At 41.8% G+C, this 19,078-nt stretch overlaps 1 protein-coding gene across 1 annotated transcript in view; it reads right to left on the reverse strand.

Annotated features, from left to right (window-relative positions):
• pacrg (PARK2 co-regulated) overlaps positions 1 to 19,078 on the reverse strand; it is a 138,473-nt gene that overhangs the window by 43,593 nt on the left and 75,802 nt on the right. The window contains exon 4 of the mRNA XM_075447892.1: positions 12,163 to 12,312. Within this exon, the coding sequence (XP_075304007.1) occupies positions 12,163 to 12,312 (150 nt within the window). The remainder of the gene's footprint in view (positions 1 to 12,162; positions 12,313 to 19,078) is intronic.

A 19,078-nucleotide genomic window follows, 5' to 3' on the forward strand; every position in this document is an offset into this window, starting at 1 on the left:
AGTACCTTCAAAACCTCTCCATAAAGCTCTCCACAGCACGTCAGCTGCCTTTCCACTGAAATCTCCCAGTGCAGGTTGCAAACTGCCGAGGCTTTTTCTACCAGAAACACATGCACTACTTTGGCTGTCATTATGCTGCTTGATCTGCTCCCCATGTTTCACTTTTAAGTTCACGCTTTACGTAGCCATAAAAAGCATTTTCAAAAGGAGAAATTTGGGCCAAAGATGTAAGGAGAGGCTGAGAAGCTTTCGGAGGGTGAAGCAGCCGGAGGTGTGAAAAGTTACTTTCAAAGGTACAGACAATCACAGAAGTGACACATATATAAAGAGTGGATGATAAGTCTGGTAATTACAGCAGTCACATACTAGCCTGACTACGTCATACTCACGATTCTAGTCAGAATGTGAGTCTGATACCGCTCAATAGAGATTTGGGTATGGGGCGTGTTTCAACCGAACCAGGAGAAAAAATGCCTCTTCGCTCAATTGGATAGACCTACAACCAATCAGAGCAACGTAGTATGTGACGTAGATTAAGCGACACACACTTGTTGTAGGAAGGACGGCAAAAACATCTTTTCTATCGATAAAAGCCTTTATCGCGTTCCTCTGTTCGTCTTTCAAAATGAATGCAATGTGGAGATCCTGTAGAACAGACTCGATGCCAGAATCTACACGCCCTAGCTCTCCAGCGGCAGCCGTGTTCAGCTCTTTAGTGACGTAGTCGATAATGTCCCTGTTGATCATCTGTCCATCATCGTATAAAGCCCGCCCTGGCAATCTGATTGGTCCGACCAATTCTTGGTCGGGCATAATGATTTCCCAACTGAGCAGAGCCAGACCGAACTTCCAGACCAAAACTTTTATGGGCGGGGCTAAGTTCGGCTGGCACCCAGGCTAGTCACATACTACCAACCAAGGTCAAATCAACCTTCGCAGAATTTTCTTCAAATATCATTTGAGGAGGAAAGATGAAAAAGATGACCTGCATTTATAGTAAAACACACCTTCATCAAACTCTTTTGTTGCCTTAGAGTAAACTGGTGAGGATAGCCATGTTGGATTTAGAGGTTGAGGCTGGTGACGTGCCTCATATGAGTCAGTAATCAGACCTTTGGTGGGCGGTATGTTTTTCAATCAGCATCAAGGCTAGCAGCTGCAAGCAGGTTTTAGGTGTCCACATCCTATTAGAGAGGGTTTGCAGATGTTTTTAGAGAATATAAAGTTGAGCACCAAACAATTCCAAAGGCTTTTCTTCTGAATCGTATTTGGAAAAATTAGCCATAAGGCTGTCCTCTATTGATCTGTTTTATCGTAGCTAACCTGTGACAGATATTTGCCTGATCCAATCACCTTCCACTTTCCAACACTGACCTCCCAGATGGTTGTGATGGTCCAAACCATGACCCAACAAGGGACAATAAGAATTAAGGGATACATATCTCAGTAATTCTTTATGGTTTCTTGACTTGGTTCAGTATTTGTCTTGTTGTCACAGTCTAGTTGCCAGGTAACCAGTAAAACCTTTAAGATATGACGGCATACACAGGCAGAGATCCATGAATTGTAACACAATCTCTAACTGAGTACTGTCTTTCTACATAATTGTGAATGAATAAACAGTAGCATTGATTGAAGTGGGCATTTTCAATTTACTTACTGAGATCCTTTTTGCCATTCTGAGGAAAAATAGCTTGGTAACACATATGCATTGTGACAAGACCGAATAAACAACCATGTTGAACTAATTCAAACTTGAATTAATAAGTTATTAATATTGAATCTGAGCTAATTACCATTTTTTACATGTCAATACAGCTGTGCATTGTGGGAAATCCATAGTGTCCATTTCAATATTCCCCAGAAATATGGACTCCACTTATTGCAGTTTTTTTTAATAAGGTTTTAGACATAGGAAAAAAAATGTATTCTGTCTTAGCGCACCAAAACCACGTTAACGATAACTTAAAACAAAGGCACAAAATTTTATAAAAAGAACTGTACAAAACTTTGGAGCCCCATCTCTAGTAAAAGAAGAGGATAATAGAAGTTGTATCCACTAACGCATATCTATGCTCTCACCATCTCTCTGAGTGACAGGCACGTTGATCACCACCGAGGCTTATAGGGACAAAACACTCCCTGTGAGCATCTCCTATTTCAACTTCAATCTTACTTTGTTTGTTTGTTTGTTGTTCTCAATTTTTTTTCTGGAAAACATGTCTTACTTATACATGAAAAAGGTGAACAGGAAACACCAAAAGATTTTGGAATCATAGCATTATGATCCACTCAGTATCCATCGAGGAAAGACTTTACTCGACAGTGGCAAGCCTTCAATGCAGCTGCTCCCCAGCACGAAACTGAGATTTTGGAGTGTTTGACAAGACCACTCACTGGGGGCAGAGAACTAAATGTTTCAGGCACTCACTCCCTCTTCCTATCTCCCTGCCCCCTCTGTGTGTAAGGAAAAGTGGAGGAGAACAGCGGGGCCTGCAGTGTGTGAGGGAAAGAGATGGGTTAAGAGTCAGACAGTGAGCCGAAGCCACGGGGGCACCACGGATTTACCTCTCCATCCTCACTGACTAAATATTTGATGGGAGGAGGTGGTGGAAAGAGAGAAACCAAGGTGAGAGGGGCAGAACTATGGGTGCATCTCCTTTGGGAGAGTGCAAAGTGTCCCAGGCATGCAGAGGGTTGTGGGGGTCATGGTGTTACAAGAGTTGCTCTCGTCCTTAAGGTGAATTATTCATCCAGCTGAGGTCAACACTAGAGCAGCATTATAGGCTTCAAACAGTGGATAACAAAGAGGCCAAGGCTTTTAGCACATAGGCAGCAGTGCCCAAAAACTGAAATCCATGCGTGGACACAGTTCCACAGTTAAGAGGGAGGTGAAAAAAGAGAGAGGAGAAAAGTAGATATATGATATTTAGAAAGTATATATGAAAAGAAGCAGGAGGGGTGGATGCAGAGGAGAAGAGAAAACTTAAAAACCTTGGCTGTTAATGACAAAGAGGAAGAGTTGATTACATGGCCCCTGATGCAGAAGTAACACGAAGAAGAAGAAAAAAACACGGAAAAACTATAGACATCTGATATGTATTAGGCTAATCACCATAACTTGCAAAAAACATCCTTCTTATTAAGTATTTGATGTATAAGCACATTTTAGTTAGAAATACATGCAAATATGAACTAATTAATATAAAAATATTTAAAAAATGCATGTGCTCATTATGAATGAACTTAGATCAATTGTGCTCTTCCTTACATTTTGATTATTTCCTAAAAACACCATCTCGGTTTCTCCGTTTGACTCAAATTTTTAAAATACCTTCCTGCATAAACTTTTTTGAGGTTATCAGCAACACGAGAGCCATAGAGAAACACCAAGCAACCGACTTACAAAATATGATCTCAAGCATATCATAGCAGGCATACTCTACATTCCACACGGTGGTCTGAAGCGAACACTGATGTTTAAATCCCCTCTGTTGACTCTGAAGGGCACGGACGATGTGTGTGCTTGTGTGTGTACCTTTGAATGCATGCCTGTGTGACAGAGCAGATCCAGAGAGTAAATAAGGCTGTACTGTGGGAATCTTCTGTGTTTGTGCAGCGGTGACTGCGTGCACTGCTACCCACACACACACGCACACACATAGAGGTCCCGATAATGGTCCTCTGTGTCTGCACATCTGTTGTGGTAACAATGCTATTTACAGATGACGCTGCAATGAATTAATTATGCCAACAATGTTCAATGTGCATTCAACACTATGACATTGTGCTTTGCCGGGAGCCTGTTCAAATATTAATGTTTTCTTTCTTGAGCGAGATTTAACCATTAGCAATGCTGCAGCGTTGAAAAGACAAAACACTGAAAGCAGAGCCTGTGCAAATAAAAGTCGCAATCAACTCCATTTCTTTTTTGAGCACATGGCTGGTAGGCTGCACGCATTCATGTTTACAAGATGCAACTTTTCTGGTCTGGTTTTAAGGCTGAATATAATGTAACTAAGCCGCGTGCTGTGGTACACTTTTAGAGAGAAAAAAAACAAACTATTTGTCTGCAAGTTGACAAAAATGTCACTGAAAAATTATGCTTGCTTTTACTTATTAGGGTATAAATCAACAGAGATTTAAAATGTACCACGAAATGTATACCCAAATTAAGGAAACACTGTGATTGTATCCTGCCATCATAATGAGTCAGGTTGAAACTGAATAAAACTAAAAACTTGTTTCTTTACTTAAAATTTGATTTGATTTAATTACATTTTGATTGTCGAAGATTGAGACAAAAGAGACCCCTCATTCGATTAAATCATAAAAGGATCCCAAAAACATCTCCGGGTACCTAATGTCTGGAAAAGGTTCTACATAATCGTGATTTACTTGCATTAAAATGTGTGTTTTTTTTAAGGAACAATGCACCGTAGGAAGCTTGAATCAGGTTCGATTACATCCATTAGAGACAGTGAGGCTTGTGAATGGTACGTGCTGACGTGCTTGTGAGAAAAAAGGAGCTAAGGTTACCTCTGTCAGGGAAACATGCTGAAAAGGGGCAGTAATAGGATGTGGGTCTCTAAAGACAGAGACAGACCAGACAGACAGGAGACAGACCACAAAAGTGACAGGCGTAGAGATGTTATGACGACCAGACTGAGGACTCCTGACAATCTTAAGTAATTCCCAAACAGCAAGCAAGAAATGTATACCTATCCTGACACTTGCAATGAAAGTCTATTTCATTTATATTGTTTATCCTTTGTGTCCTTGCCTGAGACAAGTATAGGTGATTGTAGAAATGTCACCTGTTATTTATTTTGCGAAATTGTGGCCTTTTTCTGTCCCCGCATTTGAGCAGCGGACCAGTTTGTGAAGGTGTGGCTGCTTATGAAAGTTGACAGGCAACCTGGAACAGGGTACAAATGCTGATCTAGAGCGGGCTGGACAAATGTCTGCACACGCACCAGCATTCTGTCGCTGGCTGCCTGCGGAGATGTCAAACGAGATGATGTGGTAAAAGGCTGCAAGAGAGCTCCCAGCACACTGGGAACTCATAATGCACAGAAAAGCACATGCAAGGACACAGACTCGTATTCACAAATACACATTACCCACCCCACACACATGCACACACTCTAAAGGGAATAACAACAAAGTGGCCCCACCGACATAATCCAAGTTTTGACAGGAACAATCACCTGTCTATCGCAAACACAGCTAATGTTAGCGCTATTCATCTCACTGCATTGTCTAATTTCGACAACTCGATAATTGTGTTACACATGTCAGGCCCCTGGAGCCAGGACAATCCTGCAAATCATTTTAAAGTGCCCCAAATTCATTAATTACAGAGTGTGTTAATCTCATTGAGATGGGAGGGAGTGGAGAGAGGGGAGAGGACCCTCATAACTCATTCAATTAGGTAATTGAGTGCTTCTTGGAGGGGAAAAACATAAGGAGCCCCTCTGAGATTGAGGACTTCTGGTTCCATACCAAGAAAAAAATATACAGTCATCAACAGGGCCAGACCCGATGTTACCTGTTTAAAAGCTTAACATTCACTTATAAGCTTCCACTAACTCCTAACTTCCAGTCCACCAATGAGTTTAAGCTTTAGGATTTATTGAACCACATGGAGATTAGTGAATGAGCAATTATGAGTAGTTAATATACGCTTAAGGGAACCTTGGGAAAAGGGAAATTACAATGGTTGGACTTTTAGCAACTTTGGCAGCTTGAGGGGTTACACACTTGGAACTCTTCTCGAACACCCATAGCTCTTTGATCTCACAAGCAAATACCATGATATGCAGAAAACATCATAGCAGAACTGGACCCCTATTCAGGTGTGAACTGATGATGTGTAGTGTTTTGATTAAATACACAAAATTTGCTTTTCATAAAGATCATAAAGACTAAAAACCAATACAATAAAACTTATTGTGTATTTTTGTCCATCATACTGGATGGTGATTGTCTTAAATGACTAAGATATGATAGGGAAAAATAAGTAGATATAAAATGCAGCACACCCTCACAACACTACTGACCAGTTGCAGTGACACAGTGTGGCAGCTCCGCCATGCAAGTTCTGCTGACTGCACACTGCGGTAATCGAAGAGATGCTTGTTAAAGTGGTAAAACGCCTCGGCAAAGACGTCAACTTCATTTTAAGCACACTGCCAACCTCAGGGCTTTGTGCCACTTAAGGAGTGGATCCCATAATTCCCCTAAGTGCTTCACATTGCAAAAGGCACTATGTACAAATTAATGAACAAATCAACAAACACAAAGCCAAGTTCTTATTGAAGCACTCCTCTCAAGCAATTAGTGAAAGTACATTATCTGACCTGATGGAACGATAAAGGCAGAAATACTGCATCTTTTAGCTGGAAGAAGGACACATGAAAATTGCAAAGTAGAGCCTGCAAAGTAAAGAGTTTGAGAGGGTCCATAATAAACCAAGAGTATGAGGTGTGTATCTGTCAAGTGTGTGTGTGTTTCCGCTGAGCTGCCTGCCTGTCTGACTGCAGAGCAGCCCAGATTATGCATGAATCTGGCCGCTTATCAGCTGACCTTTAAATTGGAGCCGCCGAGTGACTGCATGCCCAAGGGCTGACGCGCACACCTGATTGGTTGCTTCGCCCCAGACCTGCTGACAATAGAAATTAACAGAGCCAGGTGGGCATGTCCGCAGGCGGAAGGAGTAAAGGAGTGGAGTGAGATAGGGAGAGACGGAGGCAGGGAAGGGGGCTGTGTTATTATAACAATATATTTCCACTATTTTCCTCAACCTCCTGTCTTTTCTTAGGCTTCAGGAGAGAAGGAAAAAGTCATTATGTGCTGTGAAGCATGCTAACGTTGGAGTAGGTAAGAACAGAGGAGCTTGGTATTACCTGGATCTCATGTCTTGCTCAGTTATCCTATTTCTCCTTCCATGTAGCTTTTGTCTTACTGTTCTTCCATTCTTTTTGTATTTTAATGGAGGAGGGGTCTTGGCAAACTGTGATTGTTTGATAGATAGATACCTCCTGTTGAGGAGAGAGACATAGAGGAGGAGTTGGGGGGCTGAGGATGAGGTGTGTGTTCTGTTGTCTGCTGGGAATAGGAGCTGTGTGTGTCTGTGAGGGATGATGGATTACACAGGGGCCATGGGTTTCAGTGTGTATGTGTTTGTACGTGTGTCCCCTTCATTGTACTGCTATGTATGCAGGAAAAGCATGGCAGAGAATTAATTTTTCACAACGACAGCTGGAAATGGTAATTAAATAAAGCAAATGTTAGTAAATGGGAATCTCCAGGAATTAACTTGGACACCATATATGCAATAGTGCAGTGTTCTGCCAATAAACGGGAGAATTATGTTGTGTTATGGACAGGGGCGCAGGTGGTTGAGTACGCAGGCATACGCTTGGCCTTCTGTTAGATTAAAATTAGTTGAGAAAAATTGTTGTGACTTGATTTGCTTGGATTTTACATGTTCATCATCTCCATCCACAGTGGATGGAGTGTTCTTGCCTCCTTCTTCCCGTCCTACTGTGAGGGCACAGTGGTGGGTGGGATTGGTTAACGGTGGTGAGCTCAGCCAGCTCTCCCAGCTTATTTCCATTCCAACCATCAGCGTGAGCTGTAACTGAACTGCCACATTCATAAAGACTTCCAAGATGAGCTGAAATTGTACCATGTGATATGAAGATAAACCAGACGGAGCAAAACACAAAAATCTCACCAGTTGCACCGGTGCACAAGACCCACAAATGCTATCACAACCATTGAGTGTGTGTGTGTGTGTGCGTGTGTGTGTGTGCAGGTGCCGAAATGTGTATGGGTTAGACCTTATCATAGCCGGCCACATTCTTTTCAGGAAGATAAAAGGGGCCAAATGAACCTGATCACAGCCGTGTGTGTGTGCATGTGTGTGAAGGAGAGGCTGTTTGTCAGTGATGAATAGTTGTTTAAGGACCTACACCTTACAGATAAGCTGAGAAAATGATCAGGGCAACAACAACAACACTACAATGTAGGTTCAAATAAGTACCAGAGGAGCCTTCCAGGCAAACATTAACAACAGACACAAGCCATGCAGAGGCTCAAGATGTCATGAGAAACTTAGTGTTATGTAGCCTTTGGCCATTGGTGCTTTGGTTATATCCATGAAATAGTGGAGCTGACTAAAGCAAAGAATGTGGACCCAAATCCTTAAATGAATGAGCACTTTCAAGCCTTTGTCAGTGTGTGCTGCTTACAGTGGCATGGACTTGTAGTAAAGCTGTTTTCAAATAAGATGCGGTATGCGTTGAGCTCGCCGCGGGAATAAGGAGGGTAGAAGGGTGCACATTTGCAAATCGCATCCAATTTAGGCAACCTAAAATATATCCAGGAAGTGACTTGTTTTTCCAGACATGACACACATATGAATGCTAGATGTATCTCCAAAGGTATCAGGGGAAAGCCCTTGCTTTACTATTACTGAGGCGGAGGAGGAGACATACAGCAGCTGAAAGGGTGCGGGTTCATATTGTTATCATAGTATGACAGGAGTTTGGAGAATATGGCTCATCCAAGAGGTGCACCTGTACAATGACTGCTTCCAGATCTACTTCAGGCTGAGTATGGAGCAATTTAAAGGAGAAGTTTGTTTTTTCTAAACCTAGACCTTATTTCTGGCATAAAATACGTTCATCTGCTCACCGATAACAGTTTGGTGAAAGTCGGCGTCCTTCGGACGATATTTAAATCCGCGTATATCCATATAAAGGGGCATTGGCCGATGCCCCTGTTCATTCTTGTTATTACTCACTCCTTCAGTAAATCAACGTATTTTATGCAAGAAATAAGGTCCAGGTTTAAAAAAGCAGGTAACTTATCTGGGGGTGGGTGATTGGTGTAGATATAGAATATAGATATAGAAATTCAAATAAGTCAAACAGCTCAATTTTTTTTTAATATTTAAAAACTATAATATTATATATCATTATGTCATAATTATATATGTCAGATTCCCTACGATTGGACACATCGATGTGTTGTCAGAACGCTCTCCGCCCAAGTTGAACTTGGACATGGGCCGCACAGAGATGAGCTCGTCCATGCATCATGCAACACATAGACATGAATGGGTTTAGAAGCAGAAGGCAGCGCAGCCCTCCTGTAGTCCATTAAAAAAAAAAGTTTATCTCACTTCAACTAATAAAAACAGCTCTGTGTAAGTTTATACAGCTAAATGGGAAAACAGTAGACACACAATTTTATGAAAATGATAACAAATTCCTTTCCACTTGCGCGATTACAGTGAGTTAATCAAAGCTGGCCTTTAACAATGCGAATTTTCTCTATGTAGGTTTACCTCTGCTGTCTTACAATATTTCATAGACTCTATGAGCTTCTTGATATGACGCGCAGATGAGTTCCCTCCTCCGGGCTCAGATGAGGAATTTGCTGGATGACGGAGCACATTTCTCCTTCTTAAGGAGCGTTGTTGCATTTCATTAGGGATAAAATTCATCACTGCAAGCTAGCAAGAGAGCTGTGCAAATCATGCTGGAGGATTACCTACGCCATTCTCAACTTTCTCTCTTGCACACTGATAGAATTACACAAACAAACACAAAGGACAGTTGATACACAAAAGGCACAAAGCAAACAAAAGCTGAGAGAGCTGATTTAGGAGATAAAGGAAAACATCAAGGACGGTGATACTATGTGATCGCTCATTACTGTGCACTTCAAAATGATGCATTACTGGTAGGCCAAGAGTGGCAGCTTGGTGTTAAACAGGCATGTCTTTTTTCTGTTAGAACAGTGGAACCAGTTTTTCAGAGGCAAAAAAGGGATACCAAAAAGGCTGACCATGAGGGTCGTGACACTGCTCTTCTGGTCAGAAGTCCAGTGAGAGGACAACTGGGGGTCCATTTTGGATAAGTTCCAGATCTGACCTTGGAAAAATGTCTCAGATAAAGGCCTGTATACAGACCAATTTAACAGGTCACAACCCTGTCTCAGAGTGGGAGCAAGTGTGGAAGCGTGTGAACACTGCCAGGGGGATCCGTCCCATGATGAGATGTTGGCGATATCTGACTGTAGCCGTGACCCTGCAGCAGAGGCTGTCAGCCTATTGATTCATAGGACGAACAGCTGGGAGAAAGGAACAGAGTCAGGTTGTGTGGCCTCAGCTGGGACAGAGTGGGGTAAAATTGTGTATATGTGAGTGTGTAGTAGACGTCTTGTACAGCATCATGTGCAGACCAAAAACAACAATGAGAAAGGAGAGATGGAGACAAAGGATAGGGCCTTCGTATATGTTGAAAGCCAACAGCTGCATATGGGACACAACAGATCTATTCATGACAGATGTGCACAAATGTAGACACGCACACACACTTGGCACATAGTGGACAGTGGCCCCGTTGTGGCTCAGACGATAAGAGGGATGCCATGCAAGCTCTGTGAGTTACAGCGTGGGAGAGCCAAAGGGAGATGTTACCACACGCTACTAGACAGTCCTCTGTGTCTTCTGCTGTATTAAACACAAAGACTGTGCCTGTCTGCTGCAGGCAGCACGCTGGCTCGGGTTGAGACAGCCGACTGAGCGTGGGATGGACCTGGATTTGTATGTAAGAAATATTAGATAATAGATGGACTTCAATGAAAGCTTTGACATCGACATAAACGAAACATTAAAAAAGGAGAGACCAAGGCACAAAGAGATACACAGAGAAAGTGTGGAACAACAAGCCCGAAATATTTGTGTATTAGCAGAGAGAGAACACTGAGCTCTGTGTTTGAAAATCATCCTTTCTCAGCATTTGAATTCCTATCTGTAAAACTGTAAGCGGGAACATAGACACTAAACTATACCTGTGACTATGTTCCTCATTTACATATTTAGATTGTTTTACTTTGGTTATATTTTCAGGCTCAGGTCCAGTCAAAATGTACAAACTTAACTGTCCTGGATGGCTATAAACTGCTGCGCAGGAAGTAACGTCCTTGTTTAGCAGATCTGGTTTTGAGCTTTGGCAGCTGTATGAACCCCTCTCTGGCCCAGAATGGTCTCTCTGGGAGAGGTCAATGGTGGGGATGTCTGCCAGGTGAGAGGCTGGCTCAGGTTTAATCAATGCCTGCCAGAGGAGGACACAAAAGCTTGCAGGCAGGTAGACAGGCCAGCACTGTAACTACCAGAAAGAAATAAAACTATTCCTGGTGGGGTTCACTGGCCAAATCCTAAGCTTCCACTGTGGAAAAACTCACGCTTCAAGACGGTTTAGGGGATTGATTTGACAGCTAATTTACAGAGGAGATTTGCATAAGGCCATGCGCTAATAAGGGAGGCTTTTCTTTTCCGTCTTTTGTCTTTCTGTGCTATCTCTTTCTGCTCTATCCTTCCTTTTTTTTAGACCACAGCAAATAGTAACAGATAATGTAAGCGAATTAAAGAGACAAGAGATTCAAATTGGATATCGATTAAGAGACTAAAGCCTTGTGTTTTTCTCCTGTTAAAGCTTGCGTTTAAATGATTGATTCACAATGTCAAGCTCTACATCCGACTGTGTGGTGCTTGGGAACGGTTGTGCTTCTATGTTTTCAATGGGGCCACATCATGTCAAACCAAGCTAAGTGCTTTGACAAAGCCACACAAAGAGCCCTGCCTATCTGATGCCAATCTCCCCAGGTCCTGGTGTCACCCAGGTGGAAGCTTTCAGAGCGAGCAAGGACAAAGTCTCCTCCTCAACAGCTCCACACAAAGCAGCCTGACTGGCAATAGAAAAGACAAAATTGAGCTTCTCTGTCATGTGGATGCGTAAGTAGAAAAAAAGTTTAAAAAAAAGAACAGCATCCATTGAAGTCACAGAAAAGAAAGGATAGAAAACAGAGTTCTTTCTGCCTGGAAGTCACACAGTCATATTAAAAAGAGATAGTTAACCTCAACCTTCACACTAATTCCGGGGTTTATGAATTTACCTGTTCTTAACACGAACAGCACACTACATATGAATACCCATCACTGCTGTTCTTCAGCTCACTGATGTCACCGTAGTTCTAGCACAAAAAAGACCAGCTTACACAATACCTGCTCCACAAAAGTACAGACACGTCACACACCATCTGTCCATGAATTAACACTCACCAATTTAACCAAGTGGAACTTACTGTTCTTGTGCTTGAAGAGGTTAAAAATAGGGAGGATCTGCCGGAAGTATGGGACCATGGCCTCCCCCGCTTTGTCTGTAGACAGCACCAGATGCTGCAAGACTTTCAGGGTTGTGCACATCACCTGATGGTTCCTCGTGTTCAGGGCATCTGGAAGGCAAGATAAACAGCAAAGCTCACGAGTCAAGGCTCAGACAAAACCAGATTATCAATTAAAGAGGTTTGTGTGGACAAATGGTCAAAGCAGCTTGGAAAGAAGAATGGCAGGTTGTTCAATTTGGAAAGTGGAGGAAGAGTAAATGTCGAGTGGTTTCGACATCTACAATTATGTGGAAGATAGGAATGCCCTTAGAAGAAACAGATAAAATATACTTAAACCTTAACCCCCTTACATGCTTTTTTTTCTTCTTAAAAGCACTTCCCATACAGCTTGGCTTTGATTTAGACTAGCTTGTCTGCAATCAGTGATTTCAAATGCACTAGGGAAGCAGGAGTAAGTGAGAGCCAATCACTGGGCTATTTGGCCTACAGGCTGCACTTAACTTCATCTCCTACTGATAGAGAGAACAAAAGGGAATAATGGTGGGAGAGATGGAGGGCTAGAGAGACCGAGAGAGACCAATATAATAGAAGAGAAAGTATGATGGAACAGAAAAAAACTGACAAGGTACAAAATGTCAGAAACAGAGGGGAAGAGACGTGACCGGCAGTGAGCAGTGGATTAGAGAATAACTTGTGATTAACCATCAACCAAGGCAGACATTTTTTTCCACTTTTTTGTTTAATTTATCTGTTTGAGCTGTTGATCCTTGTGCTTTTTAAAACCTCCTACTCCAAAGCAAACAGCTACAGTATGTCTGGATGAAAACTCAAACAGTCATTTGTTGCCTTTTTTTAATTTTAAAAGCAGGATTGTAATGTTATTGTCGTCCCTATTTTGCCAGTAAGCACTGAAAACGACAAAAACAAAACAACAATTTAGCAAAAATTTGTTGAAATACAAAAAAAAAAAGCTACAGTGTGATCAGAAATCTGAGCTGTATCTCCACAAATGCGAGACAATTTTAGTGAAATGGAACAAATCCGGTGCATCGGGCTTTGTTGCTGTTGGGTAACATAAACACTGTCACTCACTCACACTTTGCATGACTGTTTTAGTTGTGGTCACAATAATCCAATGCAAACACCATTCAACGAACACACCAGACTGAGACATGCTTGCCTTTCAGCTTTGATGATGGCAGCACAAAAGCACCGTCGACTCACGATTCACAAAAAAACTAAATCTGCAGGTGTTGTATTTCAGTTCCTCTTCAAAGATACCTGAAGGCAGACAATTTAGATCTTGGAAAAATTGCTGCCGTTGCAGCTAAAGAGATTAGTTATCTATGTACTTACTGTCGTAGAGAATTAAGGCTTCATTTAATGACTGGCTCTGAATTTGCTCAGCCTACCAGAGAGCTACAGTGAGTTTAAGTCATGTTTGGCCTGCAACTCCATTTACGTTGTCATTTAACAGGTCTGTGCCAAAAACGTAAATGAAAGCGAGTGAACAGTCAGAAACACAACACCATATGAATGACACACCAACTTGGATTGTGATAATAACAGTGTGATCTTGTTGACACTTTAGTCTACTGTTCATGCAAGTTTAAGAAGGAGAATGCGTATTTAAATGAGCTGTGAAAAACAGGCTCCAGCCTCCAGGAGCCCTTTTAAAACTACAACAATCCCTTTACAGTCCAGTCATCTAAAGATAATACAGATCTACAGGTTCATGCAATATATAATACATTCAAATTTGAATGCTGGTTTAAATGCATTGATAAAGATGTGAAACGCAAAAGATATTTTATTTCTAATTAAATTTTTTCACTATCTGAAGGTCAACTTAGGTCAATTCAGTTTGACTGTTTTTGAAAGATGAAATCCAGTTTCCACTGAAACACCAACAGCTCACTTAGTACCGACTCATTTGAATGAATTCCAACTTTCTGACTTCAACTGTGCCATGTGTGCCACGCTTCACACAAAATCACATATCATACATGTCATGGTCCCGAAAACTACTGGTATAAACACAGAGACACGTTGGACACAGGACTGTCACAAGTACAGGTCCATAATGGCGACATCAGATGATACAGTTCATTTTTTTTTTTTTTTTTGGAGGGGGTTCAACCAATAGAACCAGTATAAAATCAACAAATTATCACAATGACTGGTTAAAGAAGTCATTTCAGTGACATCATAACAATACTCATATTTGGATCCATTTTCAAACTAACCAGAGACTAACAGAGAGAAAGAAAGTTGAAACAGTTTATAATGTGTGACAGATAAAGCAGTGAGAGAACGGCATTATCTTTCACTCATACCACTGTTTAAACATCCATCAATCTTCGAGTCATACTCAGGGACTGAAGCTTAGCTGACACTGGGTGATGGACAGGTAACCCGGACATACCACAAATCCATCACAGGGCTAACACAAAGGACACACACTCATCCAAACATCTGGAACAGAATTACCACTTACAGTATCCCAAAACTGTCTATTATCCCAGCCAAGAAAGGGCCATTTTCATTCCACTGTGTTGCGCACCTTATTTTCTATCTCCTCCATCCTCGTGCCTGTGACCTAAAAAATTGATCTCATTGCGACATCTAGAAGGATGTCTTTATCCCTAAAATGCATTTGGAGGAGAGAGGAGGCTTGCCGCGGAGCTATGAGTGAGACTGCAATGGAGTACCCTTTATACAAGTATTTCTGGCATCCGTAAGGGTATATATATTAGATATATGAGTCACATTATTACAGACAGGGAGTAAATATACAGCAGTGGGTTGTGACAAACTATGGAAGAAAGGATGTCTCCTTTTTGTTAAATGCTTGTCGCTTCGATTCTTCCGCGCCTCCCTTGCTTGCATCTCAGGTAGAGGAGGTGGCAAGGAAAGGAATCATGGAAGTACCGGTTCCAGTCTTTGGAGTGTGAGAGGAAACAGGTACAAGGAGGCTATGCAAGCTCCGAAAGGGGGATAGTGGGAGGAAGCAGAGAATATTCTTGCTCTCACCTGCCCTGTGTTAAAACAGCTAATTTGTAAATACAAAACAGTGACAAGCATGTACACGTACAATTACAAACACCACTCATAAATTACACACTCATAATTACACGGGTACTTATCTACACACGCACACACTCTCTGTAGCAGAGAAACAAAGTAGAAGAGTCATATGAACAACAAGAGGTTATAAGGTTCAAGGAATACTCATAAAGGTTGGCTATCTGTGACTGAATGACTAATTGATCCAGGAGCACAGAGGACAGCAAGTTTGCCAAAGCAGGATTTTGTCTGTCAGCGACGAGTGTGCGTGTTTGTGTGTGTGTGTGTGTGAGTGTGTGTGTATGAGTGTGCGTGAGAGTCCGTTCAGCAGAGGAGATGATGCTGAATGAGCAAATGCATTGTGCTTGATGACATCTCTCCATCTCTGCCTTAGTGTGTCCCCAGACAGACAAGCGCTGAGATTTCTGCCATCACTAAGATAAGGTGGAGCGTGGAATGACAGGAATTTCAAACCTACATAACAAACAATGAAATTCTAATTACCAGCCAGCGCAAACAATTTTCCCTGCTGTGACATTTGGTCTGCGGGACTGCTCAATTATTCATTGGCACTCTCGCCTTGCCGAAAGAAAAAGGGGAAGAAAAAAATTAAAAGAGCAAAGGAGAAGGCAGACCAAGGCCTGATATATTAATGCTGGTTTAAAACCTGTGTTGGGACAAATCTGAATAAGGTAATCATCTATTCATGCACGGCCCTGTTTCATTTCCAGCGAGAAAATAAAACAACGGTGACCTTGTATTTTGTTTCCTGTGAAATGTCAGAGGTAGGGCGACAGCTCAGAGTTTAGCAGCGAATTGTTCTCACATAAATGCACTTTGCTGATCAGAAGATGTTCCCTGGCAGAGGCGTGACTGAGGATCTCCTTGTAATGAAAGTCTCGTTTTAGTTCAAAGCTGAGCAAACGTTATACCAATCAACTGAGACTCAGTGTGGGAATGACTTTGAATCCTTCTCCCCATTTAAGGAAGACAGAGAGACCCAAAAAACACAAATTCAGTCACTTTTCACCTTTTCTCTTGCATCACATAGGCACTTCTTGGCTGAAGAAAACAATTGTTTTCGCATTCACTTGCATATATATTGGCATATCACAGAAAACAATTCATCATTCTCGCTACTTCAAAATCACAAACTTGGAAAACGAAAAACTTAGCTGTAAACTGCAAAAGCACATTTTATCCTCTGAGCATTTTTTTGTTACCCTTTCAGCTTTAAGGAGGCTTTTTAAAACAGGGTGAAGGAAACATGGTGCATGGAAAGGAAGAGTTGAGTCACTGAGGACAGAGCCTTGGAGTATAGTATCAGCCCGAACCGTCCTCATTGTGCATTCTCATTGGGTGACCTGCAGTCATCATCAAAATTCACCAGGGCCTAACGTGGCTCAGTCACTCTGCAGATAACAGCCTGCCAGCCAAACTGAAGATGTATTAACGTCAGAGGAGAGAAACACATATCTTGCCATTTTTAAACTCCAGGCGGCATTTTACTTTCTTCCTCTTTCCACCATCCCTTCTTCTCCTCTTTCTCATAGAAAAGTAATTAATCTGCAACGGGGACATGGGCTAGCGGCTTTGGCGAAACAGGCCTGATTTTTAATAAACTAAAAAGTTAATAAGGAGCAGGCCATTTAAAATTCCATTATCAGGGCGAAGTGTGTGTGTTTTCATGAGGAGTATAACCATCACCTTCTGCCTGGCCTCCCCTGATGCAAATGACTAAATCAGGTGAGGGATTTGAAATAAAACACTGTTTAAGATAGAGTGTAAGTCACGATGTGTTGAATATTAAGTTGTGTGTCTTGATATAGGACAAAACAGACATTAGGCAGTCCAAATATTTGTGGTGCTAACAAATAAGGTACCTTAATGCTGTGTATTACCACTGGGTGCGCTTTAACAAATATCGATTTGGTCTATTATTTCAAAAATGAAACCGACGCAATAAGTAAAAATGATGAAATGCTGTGATTGTCATGCGTACAGCAGACTTAAGATACACTACACAGCGTGATGTAGGATGGTTAGGACCTCGCAGTGTGAGCTCAGTGTAGTTCAGTGTCAGGGTCAGTCTGTCATCGTGTCTCCATGTCTCCATGTCTCCAAAGGACCTGCCTAGTGTTGGCCGTCACGCCCCCCTGCCTCCACAGACATCCAACACCCACACACATAAACAAGAAGCACACTCTCACTTCAGACACACGTACGCACCAGCAGCCAACTGCCCATGACATGAACACTACCACAGGCTCGCTGGGCGCCACTTAAAGGCTCCCACTTTGAAACTGACACTCCACTTGGCAGTGGCGCCAAACAAAAGACAGTTTGTGTGTGCAAAGGTGTGTGTGTGTGTGAGAGTGTGTGTGTTGGTGTATGTGCCACCATTTTTCAACAAAAGAAGCGCTTTGAAATCCTCCAACTTCCCTGTGCCTTGATCATCCTTGTTATCGGCCCACACGAAACCTTTGCCATCCACTTTACCATAAATTCTGGCGTCTATTTTTGAAGCCAGTCCACTTCAACCCGAGACACGACCTATCTGCCCACCTCTATCTGCCAACTTTTGTGTGTCTGTGTGTATGTGCAAACGTGTCAGAGTGGAAAGGTAAGGAGGCCCAGCCCAATGACACAGTTAAATGTAGCATGTCACCACATTCATGGCAGCTTACCAGGCATGCTTTCAGAGTCAACTTCTTCCAGCAAACGCAAGAACAAGGACGCTCCGGCCTGAGGGTTAATGTAATAATAGGAACAGTATGGCTGCGAAACCAAATTAGAACGTCATATCAGGAATGGTTTGGATGGCAATGTTGTTGGTTGTGCGGAGGAAAGGTGAGACTTTGGTCTCCACATGGTTGCACTCCACTGCTATCGCAAAATCCCCTCAAAAGGCTTTAACAAAGACATTGTGTCTCATTATATACATGTTATATGTTAATATATTTATCAGACAACGATTAGATAATGTAGATTATTCTAAGCATCAATAAATAAATTGATTATGCAATGAAGATAATCCAATTCAATGTTGATAATACCATCATTCCTAATGTTAAATCACCTAATATTAGGCTTTTTTTTATCAGCTCTACTAAGTCTTTTATTCAATTTGTGCCCATAAATTGGGTGTTTTATTTGCCTTTCATTTATTTAAGTCTGGAGATGTTGTAGATTCACTATCAGCAGCTGGGAAGGCAAACAGAGATCAGACACTAACCATGCTAAACGATTAAACAATTACCGAAATTAGAGGCTTCAAGTTTACTTGTCAAACATTCATGAAATAATGCTAATACTCCCTTTAAGCAGGTTTACAAGAAGGAAAGCATGTGACTCTGAAGACAACGGCACGGCGGCTACGCGAGCTCGACAAACTTCAGCTCATAAACACATTTAAATAAGTCACCATGATGCAAACTGTGAATACATCTTCATCAACTCGACTGCATGTGTATTAGCTGCAAACAGCACTGACAACAGAAGTGTTTCGACTTTCTTAGCAGCACATGTGGTCTAATTGATGACAATGTTTTCCTGAGTTCACAGCACAGCTCAGCAGGTGTATTCATAAGCTGCAGCGCATAGAGCACTCTCAGCCACCATGGAGCAGGGCCCTTTCAAAGCAAATTGAATACTTGCCATATTTCCATCACCTAAAACTGCTTTGAAAATTGTTCTGTGTCTGCACATCCAATTTTAACTCCAGAAAAATAACAATCAGGGAGCACATGTTTGAAATATGCAAACCTTTGGTTCTGATTTTAACACACTTCTAAGATTTTTAACAGCA

Source organism: Odontesthes bonariensis, chromosome 17 (assembly GCF_027942865.1).
Source record: "Odontesthes bonariensis isolate fOdoBon6 chromosome 17, fOdoBon6.hap1, whole genome shotgun sequence".
NCBI lineage: Eukaryota > Metazoa > Chordata > Actinopteri > Atheriniformes > Atherinopsidae > Odontesthes > Odontesthes bonariensis.